Here is a 12,368-nt window from a genome sequence, read left to right as displayed (position 1 = left end):
CACGGACCAAAATGAGAGTTTTAAGATTGAACCATGTTTACAAAGTAAATGAATAAATCGATGGAAAGATAAATACATGTTCAATTCAACAAACATAGGTTTTACAGTAAAAGTCTTTCATATTTTTCATTACAACAACCAATTACGTCATGTACTAATGTTAGATACTAAACTCAAAGGTAGAAATGTTGTCAAACAATAGGTCCTTCGACTGTTCCGGGTGAACCAGGCGGAGAAGAATCTGATGAATGAGTAAACACTACATGCTCGTATAAAAGCCCAGCAATTGTAGCTCCAATCAGAGGCCCAACCCAGTAAACAGCTTGGTTCTTGAAGTTTCCACTGACGAGAGCAGATCCAAATGAGCAAGCTGGGTTCATGGATCCACCAGTGAAAGGTCCTGCTGCTAATACATTGGCTCCCACCACAAATCCTATAGCGACGGGCCCAATAACACCAAGTGAACCTTTTCTTGTGTCTCCTACTGCGTACACAGTGTACACCAGAGTGAATGTTAGCACACTTTCCAGAATTGCTCCTCCAAATCCGGTCATTTCCTCCGCAATTGCATGTGTAGGGATTGGCTGGCAAAATAATGTTTTCACGTTAGTCTAACATATATAGCATACTTTGATATGGTTCCATGTTATATCATACTATAGTAAGAAATGTACTGCGGTGAATAATTATTCGACAATTCTGTTCCAGCATAAATTTCCGATGTAAAAGGTTAGATACGAAAAATCAAGGCAGCATATGTCTGTGATTCGTCACACTGCGTGGTGCTGCACTGCTACTGCCCATCGTGGCAATATTTCATACTTTTCCTTACGTAAATAACAATCACCTAATTCTTCGTGAATGCGCTACATTGTGTGCATTACTGCATACATACCCCTATGTACAAGTGTACAACAACATGGTTACTTTATAAATTCACCACAAGTACAAAAATAACACATTATTTCTATCTCCCATTATACCCTATTCACAACAACTCATACTTTTTGAAACCCTATGCACAACAACTATATTATTAGATGAAAGCCACATTGTTCATACATCGATCACTAGGAAGAACTACGTATTAACCTAAATTGTGAAATAGATAGGAAAAAGTACGTATTAACCTAAATTGTGAAATAGATAAAAATTAGATGATACTTACATGGCCAGCGGTAGACAGTTTCAATAGAAAACATGCTAAGATAGAACCAAGTAATTGGGACGCCCAGTAGAAGATGGTAGTTACAGCACCAATATGACCTCCTATAGCCAATCCAAAAGTAACAGCCGGATTAGCGTGACCACCAGATATATGGGCTGCAATATAAACTGCTGATGATAATCCCAAGGCACTTGCAATGCCGATAACAACCAAACTCGTTGGATCTGATGTGGCATCGGGCATCATTTTTTCTGTACAAGCGCAATAACAAACCCAAATCGTAATTACTGAAACGTGTATGTGAAATGAAAAAGCAAAAGAAACAACATTCACTGCATAAATAATTACGTAGACACTGTGTTCACACTTCACAGTAAACTCAATTGCAATGATAAACGTTACAACGTTTCTGATAAATACAAGAAATGTGTATTATCAGGTTGCAGGAAATTTGATTTTGTGTTCCATTATGAATCAAGTGGATCTCCCTTATTTTATTTTTTTGTGAATGCTTGTTACAAAAGGGTTGGTACATCGTATGGTAAACATATACAAACACAAATGAATGTGAAATATTTAACTTTAAAACTATATATTTAAATCCATTAAAATGGAAAGAAATGGTGTTTGAGAAAACTAACGTACGTGACGCCATAGTAGAACCAACAACAGCAAAGACGAAGATGAACGTGGAGATAAACTCCGCAAGATAAGATCGAAGAGCGTTTGGCGTGAAGGACTGCTGAAACTGGATTTTCAATGTAGTTGACGAAGCCATCTTATCAAAACAGCACGGAGGAGAATCAGTGTGCAATGTGTTTGATGAATGCCTACTCATTTGTGAGTTCTGAAAAATAATAACTGTGAGTGCGTAGTGAAAAAGAAAGAAAGAGGAAGTTGATACAGTTATATAGAGAACCATGAGTTGTTCTCCAAAGAGGCGCGTCTTTTCTAATAAGACTCGTGTAGAAAGAGGAATTTAAATTGTAACCGCCAGCCTACATGGCAAGCGAGACCGTTGTTAGACCATGTAATAACTAATAACTGCCCGGACATATCCATACCATTTGAAGATTGACCTGGAATTTTCGATTTTTGGGGCCCTAAGGCCAATTTTTTTCCATCATGGGCCTTCCCGGATAACACAATTGAGAAGCGGGAATGAGAAGTGAAGGGTCAGCCACTCGCCCACTCATAACCAACAGCCCACAAGCCTAAACAGTAAATGAACATAGTCCAAACCAAAGCCCAAAATATCGATAAATATATCAGTGTACCCAAAAACCGATATATATCGAATATATCCATTTTTTTTGGTGACCAGTCCAAACTATTTAAAATATCAGAAATATCATATATATTAAAAATATAATATCAAAAATATCAGATTTATATTGGAAATATCGCCCAACCAATATATATCATAAATATCCTATAACAATATAAATTTTATATCAGAAATTCCATTATATATCGGAAAAAAAAAGTTCTATATTCGGTAGATATATATCAAAAATATCGATGTCGGTGTACCAAAATACCGATTTATATCGGATATATTGGTGATATTTTGGTCCTTGGGTCCAAACAGAGCTGTAAGACTGTCAACGTTTTGATGACCATAAGTTTTGTCAGTTTGTTGTGTTAAACTTCCATGAGCCGCTTTTCATATTGGAAATAGAAGCATATACATTGGCCTATTATCAACTAAAAAGTGTCTTATTAAAAAAATAATAATAAAAAGAAAAAGAGGAATTCTAATACTTTTTGCTTCATCAGAATACAACAGTCTTGTTGTCCTCGTAAGGAAGCACCCGAAGCTCGCAATAAGATTTAATTGCGTTTGCCAAACACTGTTTTTCTAGGTTCTCAGATTTCTGCACAAAGCTCTGCAGGTTATCTCTGTGGGAAACTCTTTCAACCTGCATAATGATGGTGAAAGATATTTAGTCTCCTCGTATGGCATTTGCTTATTATAAATGAGACCATTGCACACAAAAACAGCACCTACTTAACATGACGGCATACAGCTTAATGTTTTCAAGTGGGTATATACTAGACAGTAAATACTTAGCATAAATGGACAACCACAACCGAAATTGAGTTAACTGTGATCACTGACGCTACTAATACTACGAGACTAGCAGGCTTCGCTTATATTCAGGCTTCACAAACTTAACAATGTCTACCAAAATAAACGTAGACAGAACTGTGATCACTGACACTACTAATACTATGAGACTAGCAGACTTCGTTTATATTCAGGCGTCATGAACTTAACAATGTCTACCAAAATAAATGTAGACAGAAATATATTTCCATATAAAGATTTCCTTAAATTACTTTGTATTAGTTACTTCCACTATGCTTAAGATCTCGTTCTACAGCAAGGTTTTTAGTTATAGACGACATGGATGCAAAACTCAAGTCCCTTCAACTTTGATGACACACATTGGAACCATAAATGAAATCAAGAACCTTCCATGCTCTTTCCTTTCAAGTATGGTTTGCAATGAATTGAACTTTCCTGCTATTCAGTCTTACTCTTACATATACAACTTTAAACTTAAATAACATCCTTGTTCAGCCAAGACAACAACTAACAGAGAAGATTGAGACTCTTTAGTTTTACACAAGACCCTACGACAAAAAGCTAAATCATCTAGAGTTCAATTTGTACAAGACCCATAATTCTAGAGTTTCAGTGTTTCACCCATTGGCAAGGTCATATAAAAACTAAAAAGTTGTACACACAGTATAACTAATATTACTACTGTAGCTAAGAGTATTACCATTTGTTCGATAATTGGCCCCGCATCAAGTTCTTCAGTTACAAAGTGACTTGTCGCACCTATCAATTTTACACCAGCATCAAATGCCTGAAAAGTTTGTTCATGTGAATTATTATCAGAACATAATCATGAACTAAATGACATAACCAACTTCCCAGCTTAGTTTTTCTAGCAGTAAGGACGAACTGACCAGTCACAAGCAGTGTTAAACAGGAATTCATCAGGTTGGATGCCAGTGTAAATATAAAGAACTAATTAATAAAGGAAAAGTAGCCATTAAAGGCCTGAAATGAGAAAGTCATAGGAATTTAAAAGACATTGTTAGGAACTATACCTGTTTAGAAGGGTAACCGCCCTTAAATGAAGGTAAAAGACCATGGTGAATGTTAATAACATCCTTCCCATAGCTATCCAGAAAGTCGCCTGATACTATCTGAAAAAAGTATTGATGTTATTTGACTTCACACATAGCATACACGATGATATTACTGAATCAGTCCTACAATAAGCTAAAGAATAATATCACACCGGGTAAAGCATGGTGATTTCGCTGTGGCTTGCTATTGAGTTATGTGTACAGACAGAAACATTCAGGACTCTAAGAAACTTGTCCTCAGTACTTCTTGTTACAGACAGTGTGAACAAACAAATCTAAAAGGCTAACCAGTAATGTAATTCTTATAGTCAATAAAAATAGTTACTCAACGAGCCTTATTGACATATTATCCTCCACAAAGTACTTTCTTTAATTCACATAATGAGAGAATGTCAGGTTAATCAAACAATGAGATGAAATTGATCATCCATCTTCAAGAAGAACCGCATTGATTAACTTTCACAACAATGTTCTTTTTCTTCTCCTTAGAAACCTACTAAACTAGTCCAAAATAATCCACACCATATTTTCCGCAACATTTAGAATCTAAAAATACTTGCAACAGAAAACACGCAATATAAAGTCTTCAAAAATGAATATCGGGTGATTGAGACTTTAAACTTGCATACTAAGCAAAACAGAAGACAAAACATCAAAATACCTGCATGTACCTAGCAAGCACTAAAAAATCAGTGTTTCGAACCAATTCCAAGACATCACTTTCTCTTTCAGTTCCTGTTTTCGTGCCCAAATAATGGTATGGAATGCCATGTCTTTCAAGAAACCGAATCACATGGGTGTTTGGACCTCTATCATGATTACTGTAAGAACAGACTGGGATTGATAAGTAAACACATAAAAAGTAAGAAAAACTAGACCAAGTATGCAGACTCATAAGAAAATCACCTTATTACACGAGTTATATCTACAGGGAACCTCCCACTTTGCCATCCATGTAACAAGTCCACCAGACAATGATCCTGCAATGGCATAGTAGAACTATTATATTATGTAGTATTGCAGTACGCAGTGAGTCAACCAGAAGCCTCAATTTCTTTTTCTTTTTCTTTTTTTGCATAAAAAATGAAAAAAAAAGGAAAAAGAAAAAAGAAAAAACATGGAAAAGAAACAGGATGTACCTGTTTCGAAGCCAAAATTGCAATCTTATACTTGTGGTCAAAAGCTGGCACTCGCACAACAGATTTCATAGCATTGAACAGCTTCGATAGTTTAAGGAAGTCTGCATCCATCTCCGGCCGTGGCCATCTATTGGGATCAAAGACAAACTCACTGCAAAAGTTTACAAGACGTTAGTACCCTAACTTACTGTTATATATAACTTATGTTTCAACCAGATTACAGCTTTTATGACAGGATACAACTGCAGGATCGCAACACCAAGAAGAGGTGCAAATGTGCAATCTGCTGCAGCTGTTCAGGTTCTGCAGAACAGTCTATGGAAACAGTATAATGGCAGCAAAGGAGAAATTCATGGAGAGAGCCACTTGCGAGGTCGGCGTACGTAACTACACTTGCTTTTGGCTTGATAAATGGTATGACATTCTACCTCTTTGCTATAAAATTTCCTCTAATTTACAACAGGACTTACAGTAGAGGCAAGTTCCTGAAAAAAGTCCTTGATAAGGGAGAGTAAGTGCTGCCTTAGGACCTCAATATTTGACCAGGCTACAAGTTTAAGGGCATTAATATTATAGCTTCTTTCGCACTCATCATTGAAGATGTGAAATGGGGAAATAGAGATTAGATGAGAATGGAGCTGGAGCAGAAGTGATAAGTTCAGGGTGAAGACCTCCCATCAACATTTCAAGGAGGAACGAAACACTAGAGTGGTGACTAGTGAGCTTCAATTCTTTCTCTACAAGCTAGTGTGGAAGGTAAAAATCTCTGGTCAAAGTCAAGTTCATTCTGGGATGCGCCATTGGAAAACAACAATATTCATCTTTTTACAAAGTGCTCTTCTGTTTGACAAGTATGGAATATGACAACTGCCATTCATAGCAGAGCTTTTAGCTAGCATGCATGGTTCGGCAGTTAAATCACACCTACTTTTTGACACATATGTCTACTATAATTTAACATGTATACAGATGACTCTTTTAAAACCTAAAGAAAAACTCACCTACATTACCAATAAAAAGTGATTACTAATGGTGCGTACATTGCCTTTAATTAGATTCTAATATGTTCTCATATTAGACATACACTAATCTGTGATACAAAAACAATTCCATACAGGAGTTCAAACATTGCATAGCTTTCAAGTAAAAGAGTAGAAACCTTCTGGAATAGAAAACATTCTTGTTTTCAGGAACAAATACATCCACGCTCAATATGTTTCCTCCTCTTGATGAAATACATTCCGAAAGTTTCGCCACAATCCCCACTCCATCCTAGTGATACAAAAAACAATCAATATTTCAACATATTCCGATTAAATTTACCGAAATATGAAGATTGTATAGGGAACTTACGGGGCATTGAAAGACGTGAATTCCATGAGCAGTGTTTGGGGTTGAAGAGAAAGAGGAGTAGAGGGACTTGTTGAAGAATTTCGATGAATCAAAGGCACTTATTGGGAATCCTACAATTCTTGGGAACCTTGAAGATACCCTTTGGAAGAGGGTCATGGAATCTCTCTCTCACTTCCACGCCAACCACTTTGCAACCTTAGCTACACTAGTTTACTGTTAAGTTAGTTAGTTTATAGTTTATACTTCCTAGCTATTTAACTTACTATATATATATCAGGATTCTCTCCTCCCTTTCTGTAAGAATTTCTCAATTGCTTCCTTGACCTCTGACCTGGAAAAGTGTCTTGGTCTTTCTAATCCAAATCGAGGTTATGCTGTTTATGTTCTCACAGCTCACAACGAAAAGAAAATGTTTGTGTTCACTGCTCACCTGTGGCCGTGTGGGTGCCATTATAAGAAATAAAAAACGTTGCAAGATGTAAGTTGTTGTTATAGCAAATGCGTTTGGCCGGTTGCACGCCACCTCAAATCCTGACACAGTAGTGTGTCAGTGTGTGAAATAGGACCCTCGACCCCAATTGAATTGGCTAGGAAATTTTGGCAGCCGTGAACTCTTGTGCAGTTTTAATTGTCAAATGCGTATGTTTCTAGCCTAAGAATAAGATGGTTACTTCCAGCAGGATTATATTAGAGATCTGATCGATTGAATACAATTCCTATCTCAATAATTTCTCAAAATTGTACAATCAGTTTTCCAGCAAACAGTGTCAGCAATCTGCATAGAGCATAGAATCCACTGAAAACATGTGCTACGCAGTGTGCCAGACTACATAAACTAAAAGTTACTTGTACAAGTAGATATATAAGAGATCGGAAACTTGATTTTGTAATAAATTGCAATTTGGAATGTGCGCCAGTCAACTTCCTTGCCATTGTGATAATTGACTTCCTTGCCATTGTGGTAATTGACTTCCTTGATATTGTGATGTTTGAGAATATATATAGTCGTCAATTAATTTCCTTGCCACAGCTACCTGCTTTTGCCGTAGCAAATTATAAAGATGAGAGACTGCAGGGATTCAGTAGCTGAACTGTAGCTCAAAAACAAAAGAAAAGAAATCCACCAATGTGAACGCAGCCAGCTAAGTTATGTGACCCAACAGAACCATTAGAGGTATCCTTATGGGTCAACATTTACGGAAAACACAAGAAACAGACTAATTACACAAAATTTAAAGCCAAACCGCGCTCTAGCATCAAGACTTAAAACCCACTCTCAAAACTGAAGATCAAATTACCTGCTGTGAAGTACCACCAAGGAAAATATGCCTCAGGTTTTGCTCACCTCTACTACCACTAACCTGGGAAAACACAGAAGCAAAAGAAAAATAATAAATAAACATGAGCCTTATTTAACTATAATTTGCACGTCTGAGCATCAGAACCTTGCTAAGTAAACATTCTGACATCTCTCAATAAGAATATAAGACACCTGTCCTCTCAGTGTCATCCATGTGGCATGTCTTCCAGAGTCAGGACCATCAACTAACATGTCATGATTAGGTTTTGTAGATGTATCAGGTGCACTTTTCTCAACAGTTGAGAATATAAAGCTAACTGACAAGTGGCCAATAACAGAGTTCTACTGACTTTTAGACTCAATATATATCAGGCAGCAATGCAGTTAGCTCGCTAAGTGCTACTTGCTAGAGATGAGCCTAGGCAGGCTTTGGCGTGAAGACTAAGAGTGTGAGTCTAGAGTCTAGGGCATGGGCCTAGCCACATAGGCGCACTTTTGACAGCAAAGTTAAAAAATATCAAAGGAGTTGCCTCTTTGCGTCCCATGAACAGTAGGGTCATCCATCGTGAATCTAAGGCCCAAATCCTACCATTCAGTCACTTCATTAACTATTTTGTTTCTTCTAGCCACTTCATTTTGGATAGCGTAGAGAACACCTTCTGATTTTTTATAAGACAAGTGGCCAATGATGTTGGCATGTTTTGGTCCCATGTAAGAGGTAACAAATTACACATCACTGTTCTCTGCGGTGAACTCATTTGTGGTAGTTTCCTAATACCAAGATCATTGGTTGCAAATTCTTGAAAGAGAATCACTAATAACTAAAAACTAAAAACATTATCAGTACATACCTTGATTGTTGCTCCAGATTCAGTTCGGATCCTTGATATGTTGGACCCAGACTTTCCAATTAAACCACCAACCAATATTTCCGGAATAAACATCTCCGAGGTTAAAATATCAGCTGCAAGATTGGGTTTCCTAAGGATGATGTCATTATTAGACAAAAAAATATGATTCGCTGCAGACTTTGCGTAATGTGGGGAGATAAAGATACGATCATGTTAATCTGAACAATCACTAAATAACCTGAAGTTTGGGCCAGCAATGTCTGACTTGAACAATTTGAGCTCAAATTCTGTGTTGGTCTGATGGAAATTACTTTGCTGGGCGAGTTTTCCCTGCATAACAGGAAAAGAAATGTTATAATCTTAGCATTTAACAATAATAAAAAGGATAAACAAATACCAGCACCATACCTTATTTGACAGCTAATTATCTCCAAGGCTTTGAGTATTTGTGGTATACCACCCAATATCTGAGTTTTGCATGCAAAAAGAGAGCATATATTCAGTGTCCTGAATGAAATATATAGGTCTTTGCAACATTCTGAGGTCTGAAGTGGGTTATCCTCTTAAAAGCAAATGGTGACGAATAGAAGAGATAAAGCAGGTTAATGTAAGTTCATGGACATTGGAAAAAATCTTAGTGACATTGAGACCTGACAAAGAAAAAATCATAATATTTGACATAGCTATAAAGATCTGATCTAAAATTATGTAGTAGGACCTGCTTGTGCCTCGTCAAAATGTTGGGCGCCTTTGGTCTCAGTAATGAGTATTTAAGAAAGTCAATATGTTATTAATTAACTTCTTACTGTAACAATGACATGCTGCTCAAGTGCTCATTTGTCACAAATATAGATATTCTCAATGTGGGTCTGAGCTAAGGCTTTATCGCAACGGTAAGGTTGCTCATTGTGACCTGAGGGTCAAAATTTTGAATCATGGAGACAGCCTCTCCAATTGCAGGGGTAACCAAACACCCTGTCAACAAATATTTTAAGGCAAGAACAATTAGGTAAAAACCACAAGTCTCGAACACATATTGTATGTGATATACCTCAGCTTTTTATGTTTCGCCGTGTTACTATGTTAGATACTTCGTATCCGTGTCAGATACATACACACGTATCCATGTCAACATAACTTGGCTAAAAAAAAGCTGGGGGTACACTGTACTTGTTCTAAATAAATCTGCATTTCACTTCTGGCGCTGAATAATACCCAAGGAGCAGAAACATGGAGAAATGGAACAACTAGAAAAGACGTAAACATATATCCATTGGTTTTAAGTTGTAACCAATTACAAAGACAGTATCACCTGTACTAGTCGATCAGATTCGTGAGCAGAAGCACATTGTGGCAACTGCGTTTTAGGCATTATACTGATTGTGGCTCCAGAGCAGTTCCTAAGTTTCTCAATATTCTGACCAGACTTTCCAATCAGGCAGCCAGCTTGCGACCCAGCAATCAAAAGCTGAACCATGTTTGTAGTTACATGCTGTATACCCATATTTGATATAAAAACACCAACATCCTCTTCCTACTCACAGAAAATGAGACAGTTCATCAGTAAATTGTTGCATAAGAGTAAAACAAACCACAGACAGACTCAAGGCCTCCCTACAAAGCATACGAAGTCTATTAACCATAATAAGAATAAAAGAAAAGTTGCTTGCAGTTGTGCTACGGACAATCACCATCAAAATACAAACAATGCATAACCGAGTAGCCAAAGGAAAAGAAAACTGTTTCCAACTGAAATGTAAACCAAAGATTTAAGTATAACTTCCATATTTCTGTTCTTCAATTCAACTATTCATCTTTGAAGTAAGAGTTTCAACATCTACTTTCTATGCTTTTTATCTTTAAAAGAAAGTTATTTCCTAGCTATTGTTTTCACTTACTTATCAAATGCAAGCAAAATATCATTCTGAGAACTGTCTTGTGCAAGCAAGAAGCAGGGTGCATTAAATCCTACATTATGTAACCACAAATTTTATTTTCATTTTTTTCGTTAATCGTATACCACAAATGAAAGGATATCTTGTGCAAGCTTACAATAACATATTCCAATCAGAAAAATACTATAACCTACCAAGTTTAATTCTTATTCCTAACCTTGTTATAACAAACTGTCGCTCTAAGTTGGAAATTGACCTCTTAGTACTTCAACAGAGTTCAACTTTACATATTTAATCATATACACATTTTCGACATATTAATATATGTCCATTTATTTGTTACGAGTCACATCACCTTAAGAACAAGGCTAGCTATTTGAAGAAGTGCTCTCTCCGCATCAGATATTTCGCAATCGTTCCCACCAGAATTAATAATAATAACACGCTCCTCCTCTCTCTGCAACAATCAATCAATTAATTAAATACAGATTTTTCTACTGAAGTAAATTATGTCCTAATTAAAAATGGGGAAAACTTACTGTGATTGCGTCAGCAATTTTAATAGTAGCTCTAGTATCTTCTCTGATTTTTTGAATTCGAGTACCTTCTTTACCAATTACTCTTCCAATATGTCTTGATGGGACCACAAGTCTAAACAACACGTCATGTGGTATCGTTCTTCGTTTCAATGATTGGGAATCGGTTTGTTCTTCTGCATTAAATGCGCCGCTCCAAGTTCGCTTCGCAATGAGTTGTCCTTGTTGTTGTAAAGGAGGAATAGAATCTGGGTTTTGGTTTTGTTGCTCTTCTGACATTTTGTAGACTGATTATGAAATAGAAAATTGACCGGGTTTTTTTATATATAAAAAATCGAGGAAGAGCAACCCCTTGTGCAGCGGCAAAATTGGTTTTGGGGCGAAGGGAGTAAATGGACGAAGGAAATAGGCCCATTATATGGGCCCGTATGGTTTTAAATGGGCTTTTTTTTTAAGTCAGTATCTAACATGAGAGGACGCTAGTTTAGCGTTTTGAGTGGTAGGTACTTGTTTTTTTGGATTAAGTTATATAAGAGGGCCATGTGTTATAACAGGTATTATAAGATGGTCTTATAAAGTGGTTTGTTTTTCATTTTAAGTTTTTCTTACAATCACTCATAAAAATAAAAAAAACAAATACAAGACATCCTATAAATGGTTATTTGATAAATATAACCCTGATTTACATCACATTTAACTTGAATATATTAATTTTAAATAAGCGTATAGTTTGATTTTCGGTTTCAAAACAATTTTGATAATTAGAATATCAATTTTAAGAAACTACCTTAATTGGCGGTGGTGGTGGTAGTGGTTTTAATAGCACGGTGGTAGTAGAGGTGATGATATTTGTCTTAATAATACAGTAGTGGTGTTGGCAGTGGAAATGGTGGATGTCTTAATAGCATTATGGTGGTGGTGGTGATAGTCTTAATAGTACGGTGATAGTGGTGGTAGT

At 36.5% G+C, this 12,368-nt stretch overlaps 3 protein-coding genes across 5 annotated transcripts; all 3 read right to left on the bottom strand.

The window, feature by feature from the left end:
* Window positions 1-3: 3 nt before the first annotated feature.
* Window positions 4-3,055, bottom strand: LOC147512844 (putative aquaporin TIP5-1). Its single transcript, XM_086595871.1, has 4 exons — window positions 2,933-3,055; window positions 1,814-1,946; window positions 1,169-1,419; window positions 4-584 (listed from the first exon to the last, which is right to left on the bottom strand). Exons 1-4 carry the CDS (start codon window positions 2,942-2,944, stop codon window positions 192-194), a joined length of 789 nt encoding a protein of 262 aa, XP_086451997.1. The 5' UTR covers window positions 2,945-3,055; the 3' UTR covers window positions 4-191.
* LOC147512843 (formyltetrahydrofolate deformylase 1, mitochondrial-like) lies at window positions 4-7,252 on the bottom strand. 2 transcript variants are annotated; one of them, XR_015215123.1, is made up of 11 exons: window positions 6,829-7,252; window positions 6,635-6,747; window positions 5,476-5,626; window positions 5,243-5,316; window positions 4,998-5,157; window positions 4,295-4,393; window positions 3,961-4,047; window positions 2,933-3,090; window positions 1,814-2,015; window positions 1,169-1,419; window positions 4-584 (listed from the first exon to the last, which is right to left on the bottom strand). XR_015215123.1 is itself a non-coding variant. In XM_086595870.1 (8 exons), the coding sequence occupies exons 1-8, from the start codon at window positions 6,982-6,984 to the stop codon at window positions 2,944-2,946; spliced, it is 987 nt and encodes a 328-aa protein (XP_086451996.1). In that variant the 5' UTR covers window positions 6,985-7,252; the 3' UTR covers window positions 2,804-2,943. The 2 variants fall into 2 exon arrangements, 1 of the variants encoding a protein (XP_086451996.1); XM_086595870.1 differs by lacking the exons at window positions 4-584; window positions 1,169-1,419; window positions 1,814-2,015 and having other exon boundaries at window positions 2,804-3,090.
* Window positions 7,253-7,531: 279 nt separating this feature from the next.
* On the bottom strand, window positions 7,532-11,800 carry LOC147512842 (RNA-binding KH domain-containing protein PEPPER-like). 2 transcript variants are annotated; one of them, XM_086595868.1, is made up of 8 exons: window positions 11,414-11,798; window positions 11,230-11,331; window positions 10,292-10,513; window positions 9,388-9,446; window positions 9,218-9,309; window positions 8,980-9,092; window positions 8,127-8,189; window positions 7,532-7,862 (listed from the first exon to the last, which is right to left on the bottom strand). In XM_086595868.1, exons 1-8 carry the CDS (start codon window positions 11,687-11,689, stop codon window positions 7,746-7,748), a joined length of 1,044 nt encoding a protein of 347 aa, XP_086451994.1. In that variant the 5' UTR covers window positions 11,690-11,798; the 3' UTR covers window positions 7,532-7,745. The 2 variants fall into 2 exon arrangements, with proteins under 2 accessions (XP_086451994.1, XP_086451995.1); XM_086595869.1 differs by having other exon boundaries at window positions 7,809-7,919; window positions 11,414-11,800.
* Between the last annotated feature and the right edge of the window lie 568 nt (window positions 11,801-12,368).

This window comes from Coptis chinensis, chromosome 3 (assembly GCF_015680905.1).
Source record: "Coptis chinensis isolate HL-2020 chromosome 3, ASM1568090v1, whole genome shotgun sequence".
Classification (NCBI taxonomy): Eukaryota; Viridiplantae; Streptophyta; class Magnoliopsida; order Ranunculales; family Ranunculaceae; genus Coptis; species Coptis chinensis.
Note: the sequence above shows the minus strand (reverse complement) of the source record. Positions and strands in the feature narration are given on the sequence as shown.